The 17,360-nt window shown below is 44.3% G+C and overlaps 2 protein-coding genes across 3 annotated transcripts in view; one reads left to right on the top strand and one right to left on the bottom strand.

The window, feature by feature from the left end:
* The window catches only part of DSP (desmoplakin), a 43,641-nt gene extending 27,162 nt beyond the window's left edge, over positions 1-16,479 (bottom strand). For both annotated transcript variants that reach the window (XM_049882978.1, XM_049882987.1), the window contains exons 1-4: positions 16,027-16,479; positions 4,327-4,429; positions 2,230-2,378; positions 1,171-1,345 (exon numbers count right to left, since the gene is read on the bottom strand). In XM_049882978.1, coding sequence (XP_049738935.1) covers positions 1,171-1,345; positions 2,230-2,378; positions 4,327-4,429; positions 16,027-16,229 — 630 coding nt within the window. In that variant the 5' untranslated portion in view covers positions 16,230-16,479. The remainder of the gene's footprint in view (positions 1-1,170; positions 1,346-2,229; positions 2,379-4,326; positions 4,430-16,026) is intronic.
* On the top strand, positions 14,980-16,450 carry LOC126075434 (tetra-peptide repeat homeobox protein 1-like). The gene is made up of 2 exons (XM_049883175.1): positions 14,980-15,094; positions 15,630-16,450. The coding sequence occupies exons 1-2, from the start codon at positions 15,060-15,062 to the stop codon at positions 15,940-15,942; spliced, it is 348 nt and encodes a 115-aa protein (XP_049739132.1). The 5' UTR covers positions 14,980-15,059; the 3' UTR covers positions 15,943-16,450.
* Positions 16,480-17,360: the final 881 nt, after the last annotated feature.

Genomic DNA, 17,360 nt, shown 5'->3' with positions numbered 1-17,360 from the left:
CCGCCTGTTCACTATAATGTCTAATTACTACATAAAACAACAAAACAACAATTAGGATTCAGAAATACGCTGTAGGCTCTAGTTGCAGGGAAAGGGCTGGCACATACTTCTGTGGCCATTGTTTTACTTCACTCCCTCACCAGTGACGTCATGGTTGCACAGCCAGGCAACAGACACTTCAAAAATACAGGGTAGCCGGCCAGCGAGCCCAAACTAGAATATCCAGTTTTATTGTGCTTCCAGCTCCTCAAACTTGGTACGTTCTAAATAAACCTCCACAATGTTCTTTTTTTTTTTTTTTTAAAAAAGTGTCTCTTAGCAACACTGAGGAGGTCAGGTATACCTCCAGCAGAACAATGAATTCCCATAACAGATTTTCCTGCTGTGAACAAGGAGAGCCAGATGTTCAAAATTTACTAAAACTGTATCTGTTAAACGTACGATCAAGTATGACTAGAAGGCAATGAGGTGGATTCCCTGAGACACACATAAAAATAAGCCTGATTAATGGTGAAACCAAGTGAATGTGCGTGGGGACTAACAAGACCCCATTTCTGGACAAACAGAAGGCAGGTACCTACCACGTGAGTAAAGGCTGCGATGGATATAAGCTGCATTATTTCTGACAGATACCTCTAAGCCTGAAAAACTGATACTCTGACTTCTTTGCTCTAAAGCCATCTGAGCACATCCAGCTGCCATCGAGCCAGCCGCGACTCATGGCAGCCCCATGAGCAGAACTGTGCTCACAGGGTTTTCAGTGCTGATTGTTTTGGATGTAGATCACTGGGTCTTTCTTCCGAGGAGCCTCTGGGTAGACTCAAACCTTGGTTAGCAGTTGAGCACATTAACCATCTGCACCACCCAGGGACATCTGAGTAACCCGAGAATGTCTTTATAACGTTTCATTTTCCATACCACGAACTGTAGAAAGTCAAGTTGTACAATGCCCGGGTTTGTGATGCAAAGCACCATATATTGTAGTATGACATCTGAAGTATGTGCAGAAACCACTTAAGTTCACTTATTTCAATTAGTAGTTCATTTTCAAATTATAAACGAGGAACATTTTGAAAACAGCATGTTGTTGCTGCTAACCTGGCCTGCCACGTTCTGTACACCTGGCCCACACGAGCTTGGGGTGTTTGAGAACCACCCAGGGCTGCTTACCCTTTGCTGTCTCATCCACCCCAGACACTCGCTGGTGAGGCGCTTGGTGAATTCGTCCCACCCGGAGCCGCTCTGACAAGTGTATCCTCCACCACCCTTGGAGCTGGCCCTTCGGACCCTTGGGGCACTGATGGCTTTGTAAAGGGCACGCATTTGCTCCTGAAGCTGAAGCAGTCTGAAACGGAAGAAACACAATTACACCTTTGTAGCAAAACCTCATATGAAAACGTGTTCTGGGCAAAGGTTCCCTTTTCTGGGTCTCCTTTAAGTTACCCTGAAGACTTTTTATTACGTGACGTAAGAATCTTGATGACATACAAAAAAATAAACCTTACAATGATGCTCAAAGCTTGAAATATCACAGAAAGTTTAATTGCCTTTGCCTGATAGCGGAAACCCTGGTGGCATAGTGGTTAAAGTCAGCAGTTCGAATCTACCAGGCGCTCCTTGGAAACTCTATGGGGCAGCTCTACTCTGTCCTATAGGGTCACTATGAGTAGGAATCAACTTGACAGCAACAGGTTTGGTTATTGGTTTTAACCTGGTAGCACCTTTCTCTTTCTCATGAGTTTTATCCTGGGACTTCTTCCTAGTGCCCTGGGCACCATAACAGCAAAATCAGACCACATATCCTTGGTTTAAACTCTTGTGTTTCCAAGTGAAAGGGCCTCATTTTTGTATCCATTAAACTAAGCTGGGCTTGATATTAGACACTTAAGTCAAACACTGTATCATGGGGCTTTACTGTCCTCTACATGGAGGCACAGAACAAACTCAGCTCATCAAAGGAAGTACTTTCAAATGTTCACTCCCCTTTTGGGCAGGTCTGTTTAACTCTTTTCAGGGCAGCTTTGTGGTCTCACAAAATTCGAAGGTGATGATTTTGGTCAATTTATATCAGAGATACATAAAGTTGCAAAATACCAAGTAAGCAGGCCTTTCCTTAAGAATATTTGTGCTTCCTTCTAAGGTGGACTTGAGTCCCGGGACTGGACTATAACTGGGCATGCTACGCTCTTCCCTGCGCGGTCCACCTGCACTCACACCTATCAGCTATACCTTTTCTGATAAGCCTCGCAGGGCTGGCCCATCTGCCGCATCTCTCTGATCAAGCTGTCAGTGATTTCCATCTGATCATTGGCCTGGGCAAAGCACTCATCCAGTTCTCTGCTCCGAGCAAGCTGTATTCCATCTCCATATTTCAGTTCCTAAAAGAAAGAACTCACATGAAGGAAATCAAATAGGATACTGGAAAGCAAAGTTCCACTGCAAACATAAAAAAGTATTATAAATTTCCCTGTTCTAATGGTGAAAAATTTCCAAGTGAAAATTATTAATTTGAGATAAGGAAGTAAATACAGAAAGATTCATGAACCAGGAACTTGTGGACTGTATTTTACATTTTCACCAAGCTATCAAAAGCATACTTACAGAATGCTAATCTTTTCTATGCTTCAATTAGTGCTGGGCATTCACATTGACATATACCTCCCATCTTAATTTTAAGGGAATTTCACTTCGGTGAGAATGCTGCAGCATTTAGGCCATGATGCCAAATACGGTCTTTAACAAACAAAACAGCTTTTATCGCATCTTATGGGAATATAACTTTTGAGTTCTTTAAAAAATTTAAGAGTTTCCATCTAGTTTATTGTACTGCGCCAATTAATTTCCTGGCTTTTATGCTATGCTACAGATATGTTAGAGGTCACCATGGGGTAAAGCCAGGGGATGTATACGTGGGGCCTCTCTGGACTATTTTTGCAACTTCTTGTAACTCTATAATTATTTCAAAATAAAAAGGTTTATTTATTCTGTTCATATGCAAAAGACTGCTGCTCCGCAGCCACCTCTGAGCTCTCCCTAGAATTTTCCATTTACTGCTTCCATTCTGCTTTAGGCAAATGAACCTCATGTCTCTAAACAGAAATGTCAGCAAATATGGTGCCATTTCCCTATCATGTTTTTGCTGCGCTTCAACATGTATAGTAAAAACAAACTGAGTACACGATACCATGCAAATTTCTAGAACCACGTGTAAAACGTATCCACAGCCACTCTAACTCATGTTCAGGGCTGGGCGTGAAGGTCCACTATGAAGACCCTGGGGCCTCCGACGCAGCGTTCTGTAAAGAAGTCATGGCACCATGATGGACATTTAAAGGAGTATGCTTCAAATCAGATAGTTCAACCAACCAGAACTGGACCTGAGCTAGTTTGTGGAGCCTCAGCTATCTCTTTACATGGACTAAAGTCAAGTTTATTTGTTTGTTTGTTTTTTAACTGGACGAAAGGAGTTGGAACCAGAACCCACACGATACGTAAAATTAGGAAACTGGAACATTAAAACGTCTTCAAACACAGCCCATAAATTCACTCAGTTAAAGTGCCTGCTTCAGTCATAGATGGCATTTCACAGAGGTGCTTGGAGGAGATTCAGACTGCAGGTTTAACCCTACATTAACATCACCCTAGGGCTCCATTCCCTTGCTGAAAAGAAACAATTCAGGGGAGTAACAGGAGAGGTGGCAACGGCCCCACCATTTTCTCTTCCGTTTTTAGCAAACTCGGAGCAAATGTGAATGCTGCAGTCCAAAGTCTGATTTGATGAGATCCTAAGATGGCTCAGCTACCTCAGGAAACACCATGAAGTCCTACATAAATATTACCTCAATTTTCAAATTCATATTTTCCCACATTTTAATGTTTCTCAAATGCAGTGGTTCCCACTTTATGGTCATCCTTCCTGAAAAAAAATCTTATTTACTGGATGGTGCACATCACAACCCATTACAATCCAGTGACACACAACATGTCAGATTGCATTTCTAGGATAAGAACGTATTACATCCATAACAATAGGTTGGTGCAGTTCCAAAAGGGTGGCAATTTGTAGGGCAAATATTTGTTGGGGGAAACAAAAAAACACTTTGTGTGGGGACGGGTTCTCATTGTTAAACCAACAGACAAGTAGGTTCAGAAAATACACATCCCACTCCAGTCTGTTTTGAAAAAGGCAGTCTCTCAAGCTAGTGATGTGGATGAGGTCAGTGAAGAAAGACAGATTGGCCAGGACAAGGAGCGCCTAAGCCAGCCAGGAACAACATCCATGCTGACAACAGCTGGGAGGAACTGACCAGAACAGAGGCAACTCACCGGCTGTACGATCAGCTCCGCCCTCATCAGGCAGTCTGCGCAGTTCTGCAGGTACTCCTGGATGGTGTTCTGGTTCTGGTGCCTGGACATCGTACCCATTTGACTAATGGAGCAAACACAAAGAAACCAGATGTGAAATAAGGTTTTCAACTCTGAAATAAACATTCCTGTATATCTCTCACTGAGATTCACCAATGGTTAGCATTCTACCATGCTTCCTCCATACCCTCTCTCCCCTCTATGTATATGTCTTTTTATTTATGTATTTTTTTTCTGAACCGTGAGAATAATCACAGCCCTTTACCTCCAAACATTCCAGTGTGTATGCCCTCAGACAAAGCTACTCACTTGTATAACCATAGTATAATCTCTCCACAATCACAGCAAAAGACAATGATGGTAAAGAAACAACAGTATAAGGAAAGTGATGGAAAATGTCAATCTTTCATGCAAAAACAAGCCCATTTTCCTTTGGAGAGGATCCTAGAATAAATATTTTTCTATACAACGATGCTCATCAAAACGTACATCTCAAAATAGGCGTTGATCTGGAAGAAGCATGGCAGAAACTTTAGAACTTGGTGATGCTAAAGCAGAAGGTTGTAGACTTTCTGAAAAGAAAGGGATGTCTACGGTGGTTTAATTTGCTCCACGATGTAAGTGAATCCACAAAAGATCAAGGTTTTTAAAGTTGTTTGACTTTTTAATATGCCATGATTCATTATGCTGCATCACAACCTAGTATAACGTAGCTTAAGAGAGATTGTTTTTTAATTGTGGTAAAATATATATAACAAAAAGCTGCCATTTTAACCATTTTGAAGTATATGACTCACTTTCTTCCACTTCAGGGATATTAATTACATTCACCATGTTGTGCAACCATCACCACCAGCCAGTTCCGAAAGTTTTACATCACCAGCAACAGAAACAGTAGTTAAGTGCTAGGCTGCTAACTGAAACGTCGGTAGTTCAAACCCACCAGCCACTCCTCAGAAGAAAGATGTGGCAGTCTGCTTCCGTAAATATTTACAGCCTTGGAAACCCTATGGGGCAGTTCTACTCTGTCCTACAGGGTCGCTATAAGTTGGAATCAACTCGACAGCAATGAGTTTTTTTAACAGAAGCTCAGTACTTAAGAGAGATTTAAAGCATATCAAGCAATTATTTAATGTTCATGAAAAAGCCTCTTTAATGTGCTCCAAGAAGATGGAGTTCCTTGTTGGGCTTCACAGCCACCTGGCCCTTCGCCAGGACCACCCTGGCCTGCTTTTATCTGTTTGATGTTCTGGACTTTCTCGTGTGTGTGCGTGTGAGTGCGCACCTGCGCTAAAGAAAGAATTCCACTGGTTATAAAAAAAAAAAAAAGGTTTGAAAAACTATGGCTGTATTGTGCATTGATGGAGTAAGAACATAGGGACATGGGAAACTTCTCCATCACACCATAGGAACGGGCTGAATTTCTTTTTCTGACGTCTATTTGGGGTTCCTCCCTGCAAGCAAGACTCCCCCAACATGCCAGCACTAGCTGATGGTGGGTGAGGAACCAACCTTTCCCTGGAAAGCACTCCCAGTGATGACACCTGCTCCTCCAGGCAAGTCCAAGCACTGCGCCACCTGAGCTGTCCACCTATCAAAACCAGGACGCCCACCTGGCCCTCCCACATCAGCAAGTGAGTCTTTCTCCTCTCAGAATTATACAGGACACCTGGCGCAGTCTCCTACTCCTTGGATGTAAACCTGTTGTCCTAACTTGTGCAAAATTCCAATCGACTTAGAACTGGAATGCTTTCCAAAAACTACCTATTACAAAAAATAGAGGAAAGAAATCAAAGAGATAAAGGGGAAAAAAAATTAAGAAAGATAGGAACCTGATTTAGAACGCTTTGTGGATAAGGAATGCCAAAGGTCTTCTGTAATATTTGTCAAAACGTTTCCTTTGGGCATGACAGTACGTTTCTTCTGAAACTTAGAAATTCTGTTCAGTAATTTGTGGCAGTGGTTAATTTGGTTGAGAGGATGGTTCCCACAAAGAATTCCAGTCCCAAGCATAGAATGTGAATTTGAGTGTCTTAAGCCAGCGTCCTGGGGGCATTTCATTTCTGAATGCCAGGTAACTAGATCCGGGCTGGGTGAACAGAAGCTGGGGAGTTTTGTATTTCATTGTCAAATGACTTTGGGCTATTTCTTACCACAATGGAAAGCCAGAATTTCTTAAACGATTTAAACCACCTCCTCCAGCCCCTGGTAACCACTAGTCTACGTTCTTTCTCTAGGCATTTGCTTATTCTAGAGAGAAATCTAATCCTCTTAAGGGTTAAAAAATGAAAAGCTAAAGTGTTGAAACAATGAAATTAAAAAATCTTTGCTATTTGCCCACAGGCAAATATGATCTGACTAACCAAATTTCATCTTAAACAGAACTTTTCACGACTGTGCCTGGTTTAGTGCAGTATATGTAGCTATCTTTCATTCATAAGAATCCCACTTCAGTTTGAGGTGCAACCAAGAATACCATTTAGAAACAAAGCTAGAAGAGAACAGTAACCATCCATCAAAAGCTCAATCCATCAAAACAAGGCGGAGAAAGGGAGATTCAGGCCAGCTGAGGGTTATTAGCTGGGGAAATGAGAATCCACTTTTACACACCAGTTTGCTCAGCCCCATGAAGAATCCCCAGAGATTCCCTGTGCTAAAGTCAAGGAGGAAGTGCAGGTAGAAAGGATTAGGACCCAGGTAAGTACAGACATCCCCCAGCTGTACAAGATTGGATTGTTCAACAGGTAAGCCAGGAGAGCTTGCTTCAGGGAACACACACATTTTTAAAAAGCTATGCGTAATTCAAAACTTTATAAATCAGATCATATTTTTTATTGACTACGTAATCATTTTAGATTTTTTCTTTTTATCCCATAAATTTTCAAGACCTGTTTTCTCATCTCTAGGGCTACATGACATGGAAGGTTTCTTCCACTCACTCATTCTGTAACTCCGTGAACCTGCCAAACTCATTCTTCCTGTTGAAAATAACACAGAAGTCTGTAAAGGCTAATAGTAACTTCATTTCTTCTTCAATTCATATAGTGCACTTGAAGAAGAATGGTAAAATTCTATCATATATGAAGAAATATTTGTAAATGAATGTACTTATTTAACAAAGGTATAAAGATTTTTAAAAATCCCGAGCCACAAAGAAATGTTCAATACTGGTATGTATTGGTGTTGGAGGTGGACATGTCAAACCGTGCTAAGAACTGTACTAACAAGCCGCAAGTTTCAACCTTTAAATCTCATTTCAGTAGCATGGTGGATGGAAAAAACGTCATGTGTGTTTTTTAAGAAAGTAGGAAAACAAAACTCATTTGGGTCAGATAAATCAAAAAAATATTGACTTTTAAACTAAAATGAATAGCTGTCTTTGAAAAAATAGTATTTGTCCTTAAAAATGTTTAACTTCTTTGAAATTCAGCTTTATCTTCAAACTCACATAGACAAATGATTATATTACAAAGAACCTGCCTGCCCAAACATATTTTTAAAGTTCATTCTAAACTTGTTTCAACAAGTAGTTGTTCTGACAGTTTGCATAAAGACTGATTTATCTGTGGCTAAAAGGAAAACGCGTTCTGGATTTTCATCCAAGGATGGACCACACGAATGTGCAAAAAATATTATAGCGCTTTCTATGTTTTATTTTACTACCTTCAAATAACACTCTTTCTTTAAAACAACAAGACTCCAAAATTAGCTGTCTTAAGGCAGTAGTTTAACACTTATTGCCAAGAATATTACCGGAAAAAAAAAAATACAAGACATATATTTTGAAGAGTATCAGCATTATAAGTGAAAATACTTTTTAAATAGTTTCTATCTTTGTTTTACAAACGTCATAATGCTCTGTACCATTCATTAGATACTCGGCTGTGCCACTGAACTGTATTTATCCTTTCTCTTCAGTTGGACTTGAATTCTCTTAAAGGATTCCTTCTTTCCTTCCTTCCTCCCTCTTTCTCCCTCTCCACCCCTGTCTCCTCTTTCCTTTGTTCATTCAATCAACAGGGGGTCTTCCAGGTGTGACAGACTCTGAGTCTTGTATCTCTTTGCGTTCAAGTTCATGGAATAATGGCCTAGGAAAAGCTCAATAAATATTTGTTGGAAATTATAATTAAGTAATATATTAATATTGATTTTAAGGCCTATTTGCTTAGCTCGTTATACTTCCCAAAGCATTTTTCATATATGTTGTCTTGTGTGCGTTCCTTTAAGGATCTTAAGTAAAAAAAAAAAAGGTGAATTTTGCATAAAAATGTTTTCTCTTTTTTATTTTAAAGATGATACCCTAACTTCAAGACTCACAAAACACATGACACCAGTTGAAATGTCATTTGTCCATTCTTCAGAAGTTATAGCTCAAAGCTGCCTCCTCTACTGAGCTTTTCTGATTACCCCTCTGCCCCCCAAAGTCTGCTCACCCTTCTTTGACTTATCTCCTACTCCCTGTCACTCATTATTGACATACTTGCTGCCCCACTCCTGGAGAGCAAAGTCCCAGGGCTTAGTTATCTTCCACGCCTACACGCTCCTAACAATACAAGGTTCTGCACGCAGAAAGTGTTTAATGACTGTTTGGCTTACTAAAAAAAAAAAAAAAAAAAGCAGCAGAAAAACAAAGGCAAATAAAAGACTTTGATGGGAGGATATTACTACTCATCGCATTGCCCTGATTTCAAAAACTCAACCACAGATTACATCTATCCCCTATCACCCCCACCCAGACAGGAGAGTCAAAAACCTATAGATTTTAGAGAGGTTGCCTCTGATCCACCATTTAGTCCTCACCCAAGAGCTCTGGAAGCAGCACTCTGGTAAAAGCTCAGCTTCCTTCTGTCAGTCCTCTCTTTTCATGCCATTGGGTGGATTGTGTTGAGGGAGGGCAAACTGATCACACATCACTAACTTTATAAAGACTCTGAAGTCAGGCAGCCTGGAGTCCACTCCCAACTCAGCTGCATCCAGATGTCCCAGCTAGGAGAGAGAGAGTTCCTTCAGCTGCCTGTGCCTGGTGTTCCTGCCTCGGTGACAAGGGGAACCCTCAGGTCCTGGGGTAAGGGTCGGAGGGACCAAGAATGTCTGCAGAGCCACGCACATGTTAGACTGTCCCCGAGTGATAACTCTTACTGTGATGGCTGCTGCCATTGTTACCATGCAGTTCTGACATCTCATTTTTGTGTTTTTTTAATCTTTGCCCCATTCATAATATTGAGGACATCTTGTAGCAAATGGGGGTGGGCAAGAAGCAAAAAATGGAAAGAAGAGAAAGAAATAGATTTGAGCATTAAACGAGCAATTACAGGGGTTCCTAAGATTACCTACAAGACTAAAACAGCTGTTGGAGACCTTCAGAACAAATGCCACATTTTAACAGGGCATGAAAGAAACTTATTGAAGGGATAAGAAAATTGAGACAAAGATGCCTTCCTCTCCTGTATTAAGGAGGTCTGCCTATGAATATCTGGTCCTTACAAATTCAAGGCCAAAATGGGGATTTCTATTTTGAATGACTTCCTTATGCACAAATTTTGATTTCACTGAACCCTAAAAAAAATTGTTTACAAGGTTTCTGGTTATCAAGAAACCAACTCTTTCAGGTGCCAGACAAATTAGGAAGCAAGGGGTATTATGTTTGTGTGTCAACAATTTTAATTCCAAACAAAAACTTTATCGGTTTGTGCAGCTTCTCACTAACAGTCATTTTCACATTCTCGAGGTCTTTGAAGCACCTGGACCCTCCAGCCCAAGCTGTTTGTGGGAAGGTAAATTATTTGACTGCACTAGAATTTTACAGTATGTTGCTTCAAGCGAGTAGATGATTGTCTGAGTCTTGGGGTCTCTGGGACCCTTGCTTCAACATCAGCACCACAGTGACCCTTGGGGCCAGCCAATCCAGAGCAAGAGGGAAAAGAAGAAGAAAAGATGTGGCAGCATTCCCATGCTCTCTGGCCACATTAGCGCCAAAGCCTCCACACTGAGATGGTCTTCCAGAACCTCTTAGTCTGGAAAGACAGGTTGGCCAAGTGCTGAGTTAGACTCATAAAGTCACACCCAAGCCCTGCTCTGCCCCACCCTGAGAAGTCAGTCAGCATCGAGGTACACATACGGGGCATCAGCAGTTTTTCCTTCCAAAGACATTTCAGTCAGCTGAACACAACGAAATCAGGCCCATATTTAGAGAAAAAATTAACTTCTTGTTGAAACTGCTTTGTCCTATTTAATAGATATAACCAGCAATTAAAAAAACGGCACTGGTTTTTTTTTCTGGGTTAACCAGCAATTAGTTTGCCTTCTGCGTCATATTTTTTTTTCCCCCTAAGCAGATGAAAACTCTACAAGAGCATTCATGAAGGAATAGAATGATTTTGAAACAAACATTTCACAGGACCAGAGTGCAACTAATTAAAAAAAAGTAAAAACTTACTAGAAAAGAGTTTACAAGTAGAAAACATAAAGTCTAACAACTAAAGTTTAATATTTTTCTGGAGCCATTGTGGTATACTGGCTTCAAATCAAACTCAACCACTTACTGTGTGTGTGACCTTGGCCAAGTCATTTAACTACTTTAACCTCAGTTGCCCATTTGTAAAATGGGAAGTTTGCTGGGAGGCTTGAGACAACACACAGAACACATCTAGCACATCATGGGTGTTTAATAAATGGTAATTATTACTAACCGATATTGAATATATTATATTCAATATCGGTTAGTAATAATATTATATTTAATATTATTCAAGAATATTGAATAAACCATGGACTGCCAGAAGAATGAACAAATCTGTCTTGGAAGAAGTACATCCAGAATGCTCCTTAGAAGCCAGAATGTTGAGATTTCATGGCATGTACTTCTCCAGGCCCTGGAGAACGACATTACACTTGGTAGAGGGTGAGCAAAAAAAAGGAAGACCCTCAATGAGATGGATTGACACAGTGGTTACAACAATGGGTTCAAACATAGCAATGGTTGTGAGCTGGCACAAGACCCGGCAGTGTTTAGTTCTGTCGTACACAGGATCGCTATGAGTCGGAACCGACTCAACTGCACCTACCAACATTACTAACCATTGGTTTGCTCTTTTCATAAAATACATAATTTCCTCAAATTTAATAGCCATGCAAATGGTATCAGCCATGTATTAAGATAAACTGTATCTTGCTTTGCAACTGTTTCCCAAAAAAAAAGACTTACACTATCCATTATACAAGTCGCCCGAGCTCAAAGCCTGTTTTCTCAGATTCTCCCTTGTCTCTGACATCCAGTTCTGGACTGAGGCTGTCACTCCACCCAGGTAATACCTCCTTTCCCATCCCATCACTGCCTTCACCGTCATTCCATAACAGTGCAACTGCTTCCTTAAGCCAACTCCCTCCCGCAATCTCTCCCCACTGCATGCCACCCTCCACACCACAGAAATAGTCCTAAAGCTCAGCTATGATCATCTCATTTCTCCATTCAAAAACCTCCAATGGTTCCCCCTTGCCCCAGCTATGCGAACACCTCACGGCAGCATTCAGGTACTCCCATGCTGTGGCCCCAACCTATCTTCCTCCTTTCGTCTTATTGCTTCCCCTTTTAACAAATGCTCAAAGACCATGCCATAGCCTTAAATTTGCTCAGATTTTCTCGTGCTCTTCTCTCCCCCTAGAATGCTCTCTGCTCACCCATCTTTGGCAGCCGCAATACTCCAAAGCCAAATTCAACACCTGTGTCCTTTGTAAAGGAGCCGTGGGGGTACAATGGTTAAAGACTTGGCTGCTAACTGAAAGGTCGTCAGTTGGAACCTACCAGCCTCTCTGTGAGAGAAAGGTGTGGCAGTCTGCTTCCTTAAAGACTGAGAGCCTCGGAAACCCTATGGGCAGTTCTACTCTGTCCTATAGGGTTGCTATGAGTCAGAACTGACCCTATGGCAGTGGTCATGTCATCAGGGTAACCACTCAGGTCTACTCTGTCCTATAGCATCACTATGGGTCCAAACGGACTGACAGCTGTGCACTTGGTTTGGGTTTTCCTTTATAAAGTCTATCTAGTGCCCCCACTGCCAGGTGTTATGTGTCCTTATGAAGCCTGTTAGGCTTGTACACTCCATCAGCCTCTAGTATTGCAGTACTTGTGTACTTACTGTCCTTTAAAGAACATACCCTCCTTTCATAAAGTCCTCATATTTTCACCTTTACGTCTCCCGCAGTGCACACGGTAGATGCTCAGTAACTGTTTCCTGAATGAACGAATTTAAGATGCATTCGTTGTGTCATTACGGAACTGTCCCATCTAAAAGACAAGCCATGAAGGCACAGGATTACGTGAGTGCAGAGCGCTGGCCAGCGGCCAACTCAGCCAGGAGTGAACTGTGGGAGCTTGGCAAGGCTCAATCTTCTGTCTCTAAAGTGGGCTTCTGTAGACTAGGTGATCCTTCACTCCTCCTCCCTCAGTAAAATTCAATGCAAGGAGACCTGCCTACCTCATGCTAAGAAATAGGCTTCTTTTCAATAGTAGTTTAAAACAAACTTTAAATATACATCCACTGGCAATCATATGAATTTTGATTTTCAAATCATGAGATTGGGAGAAAAGTATGAACATTATAATCACATATTTCTGAAACTTAATGAGCATATCTGCTGAGCTGTGGGGGCTTGTCACTTTGCTACCATCCTCACTTAGGTAGCAAATTTCACTGCAGATTTGCATTTTAACTGCAGGAATAAGAGGAGAACAATTCTGCCTTAATTGAAAACAGTGTAACATCCTACATAAGAAAAAAATCAAAAGTACAAATTCTCAAAAATATACCTATTATATTATCAGTAATGTAACATTTACCAAACATTAACAAAATATTAAGTAGAACAGAAGGAGCAAAATAAAGTAGCTGCAGAATTCATTCAGCCTAAATCAGACACAAAGGATTAGGGGGAGGGTGAGAGAATGACAAATGAGATATAATGCTGACCCGGTTAAGCCTTTGGCTGCTAACCAAAAGGTCGGTAGTTCGAATCCACCAGCCACTCCTTGGAAATCCTATGGGGCAGTTCCGCTCCATCCTATAGGGTCACTATGAGTCAGAATCGATTCAATGGCAATGGGTTTGTTTGTTTATTTTTAAACTGACAAGCATTTTTATTAATGTAAGAGACAGACAGAGGGGAGGTATTTAAAGTCACTTTGAAAGGAAAAATAAGATTTGGGGGTCTCTACATACTCAAATTATTTAAATTAAGGAAAGAGCTAAACTTACTATTAAAAAATCACCAATGTAACTCAGCCAATAATGTTGTAGTTTTTTTAAATAAACGAGTTTAAAACAGCCAGCAATTTCCATCTGGATTTTGTTCTTAGAAAGACTTTTGGTCAGAAAAGTGCTTATTAAATGATTAGCCATCATTCATTTCACACGGGCCAGCTGATACCTTGGTCAGTGCTCACATTCTACTCCTAAAACAATTGCATACCACAGGCAGCCAAATCCCCGCACACAAAACCACCAGAAAACCAGGAGCCGGTGCATACCCTCTCTGCCTTCCCTCAAAGTCATTATCTTAGAATGCTAAGGCCAGCATCTGTGGGATATTTTGTTATTAATTGCTCGGTTCAGAGGGGTTGGCAGTACCATTGCCACGTCACAGCTGCAGGTCCACACAGGCTGGTGGGGGAAGGGGCTCCATCACCTGGGTCAGGAAGGAACGTGCTGAGGCTCACTCAAGCCCTGAGAGGAGAACAGGGCAGCCCTGGGAAATTAACAACAGTGGGCAGGAAAAACACCCTTTCTCAGCCCTACGTAATTTTTCACTTCGATCTATTTTCCCTTCTCAGAGAGACGTAAAACCTGACAAGCTTTAAGTCAGGAAAATAGAACACAGGAAATTATGCTGTACTATGAAAAAAGAGAGCCCCCCAGAAATGATTCCATAAAGAAACCACTTGTCTTTATGCAGTTCACTGAACAATGAATTATTTTAAATATTACTTCTCTACCAAAGGGATGGAATAACCAATAGTACTAATTACTGTCTATTTAAAAGATAGGGGTCTAGGATAACAGGAGCATATTTTAAAAATAAAAAATTCTTGGTTCATAAAATGCCGAAGAATCCTTGCAAATTCTGGCTCGGATTAAAGCAACGTGCTTCCCAAGTACTGGAATACTGGGAGGAAAAAACTAAGCTCTAGATTTAAACAGCTGGCAGAGTTTTAAAATATACTAAAAACCTAAAATGAAAACTTGCAAAGCGTCCTTTATTACTTGGCACATTTTTCCTGGAAATCCCCAGGTGCCTTTTGTTCACAAAACTAAGTTTCAATATTGAGACAGTTCTTTCCTAACTCAAAAAGTGAAAATAAATTAAGATGCTCCGAAAATAAATAAATATATAAATCTAAGCAAAAAACAGGTTGCAACTCGAGCAGTCCTTGTCTTCAAAATTGCTTGCAAAACAAAAACCCTTTGGAGTGTATTTAGGTGGCTCCTCCCCAGCCTAAGGCCCCAAAGCAGAGCCAATGATGTTCCGGAGCCCTGGGCCGCCTTCCCAAAAGCCCTACGTGGGAAGGCCTTGCAGGGGGCGGGGAGGGGCACAGGCGGCCAAACTCTCCCGGCTCGCGTGGGCATCCAGAGTCCGGCTCTGGAGACCACGTTCACTGTCTCCCCCCACCCATCAAATGACCCCCTCGGTCTGTTTCCGCGATGATCCGGAGCAGATGGATCCATCCTTCATTCTGGTGCGCTTCTCCCGGCACCTTCGCCCCCGCTGCCCCGAGCGTGGCGGGCGGGCGGGCGCGCCCAGTTAGTCGGGGCGCCCTCGATACCACAACCCCCACACGTTCCCGCTCCAACAGCACACCAGGCGACCGCGCTCGCGACCAAAGCACTGGGGTCGTTCATAGTGTGCTTTTTAAAAAAGGAGCAAACAAAGGGTCAGCCGGTGCACACGCGGGCGGGGGGGACCGGCACGTCCCTGCCCCGCGGCCAACCCGTCTAACAAGCTCCGCGGAGGGGAGAGGGGACCGCGGCAGCCGGGCCCCCTGGAGACGGGACGCCACGCCGGCGGGACGCAAAGCTTCCAGATGGCCTCCGTCCGCGGCTCAACTCCCCTTGGTGACTCGAGAGCCCGGGCGTCGGCGGCACCGCACTCTCGGGGTGGACGGGAATGTCAGACATCGCCCGCACAGCAGGGACCGACGGGCGCCGCCCCAGGGCAGGCCGCAGACCCCCTGCCTCTCCTGGTTTACGTTCGGTTGGCTTTTGTTTTCACAGCCACGCCTTGCCTGACCTCCCACCTGCCGGCCGGGAAGCTGGAATCCTGAGACAAAGGCGATGCGGCCGGCCTGGCAGAGGGGCAGCCCGGAGGCGGCAGAGACGACCCCCAGCCGCCCCCTCGCGCCCTCCTGGACCCCCCACAGGCGGGGTTTGCACGCCCCTTCCCGCCCCGGCCGGGTTCGCGGGAAGGGAGCCAGGTAGGACCGAGTCCCCGCTCCCAGGAAAGGAGCCGCTCCTCCCCCGTCACCCATCCACCCTCCCCTCTCCGGTCAGCGAGCGCACGGGCGCGGGACAGGAAACGCTTTCGTGATCCCGGGCAGAAAAACTTTCCTCTTTCCGAACCCGGGTTTCCCTCCCTCCCGACCTCCTAAGAGCCGGCTCGGAGTGCACCCACCCGTAGCCATCCGAGTTGTACTCGGTGACCTGACAGCGCCGAGTGTAGTATGTCCTGTTGTTGGCGCCCCCTCCGCCGCCGCCGCCGCCGCCGCCGCCCCCGCTGCCGCAGGTCAGCTCGTAGCGCAGGTCGGGGCCGGACTCGGCGCGCGTCATGCGGCCCAGCGTGTTGATCCGCGGGTGGGAGCCCCCGTTGCAGCTCATCTCGGCGGCGACACGCAAGAGCGGCTCAGCGCCGAGGCATAAGCGAGAGCTGCGGCCCGGGGAGTCCGAGGAGGCTTAAAAAGCTCACACGCCCAAGTGGAGGGGCGGTGCCAACGTTTCTCCGGAACGCTCCTCTCGGCGGGGCGGTGCCGGCCGCTGCGAGCGCCGCGCGGCCGAGGGGAGGCTGGGGCGCGGGGGAGGCGCGCTGGGAGCGCCGGCCGGTGGAGGAGCAGGAGCGGGCGGAAGAGCTGTGGCTCGGAGGGTGGCGAGAGCACAGAGGAGCTGCGTCGGGGCTGGGTGTTGGTGTTGGTCGGCGGAGGCGCGAGTCTCCTCCCCGCTGGCACCTGGCGCCGAGGCCGCACCTGGCCAGTTTCTTCCCAGGGCGGGGTGCGGCCGCCGCGCCTCCCCATCCCCCGCCCGTGTCACCGACGCGCCCCGGCCGCCCTCCCCACCTGAGGCCGCCGGCCTGCGGCTCCACCCTGCGCCGTCGAGGCCTGAGCAACGACCTGGAGGGGCGACGGGGGACGGGCCCCGGGCGCTTGCGGGGTGCTGCGCTCGGCTCCTGAGAGTGGGGGCCCTCGCCTTTGAGGATTTCCTGGGTTCCCACAGCGGGAATAAGTTGGAAAATAAGGGCTTTTCGATTGGACAGTTACTTTTTAAACATCTACTTTTGCTTATACCTGGGAAGAATGCCAACCCAGCTTTGAAAAGAAACACAACTGATGAGAGAACGCTTAGGTGATGAGCTTTCGTTTTGACTTTTTTTTTCTCCCTATCCTCCTCCCCCAGCAATCCAGGAAATTGTCTCAAAAATTCGATTTTTTGACATGTAAAAAACGATTTTTACAGAGAACCATTACTCTCTAGAGAAGTTTTCACCATACATAATTTCTTGGAGATAAAAAGGAAAACATTGCAGTTCTTTTCCATAGGAGAACATGACATACAAATTGCAATTCCTTTTATTTTTTCTTTTCATGGTCATTTTAAACGAGAGACTGAAAGGCTTCAATCCCTAGCCCAAGTCTCCAAGTTTTGCAAAAGAATCCTGGGAACGCTGGTCTTTCTCCACCCCTGAGCACCTTCTCCCCAAACGCGGACCCGTTTGGAACTCAGAGCTTTTCCCACAGC

Source organism: Elephas maximus, chromosome 1 (assembly GCF_024166365.1).
Source record: "Elephas maximus indicus isolate mEleMax1 chromosome 1, mEleMax1 primary haplotype, whole genome shotgun sequence".
NCBI lineage: Eukaryota > Metazoa > Chordata > Mammalia > Proboscidea > Elephantidae > Elephas > Elephas maximus.
This window is presented reverse-complemented; position numbering and strand designations above follow the sequence as displayed.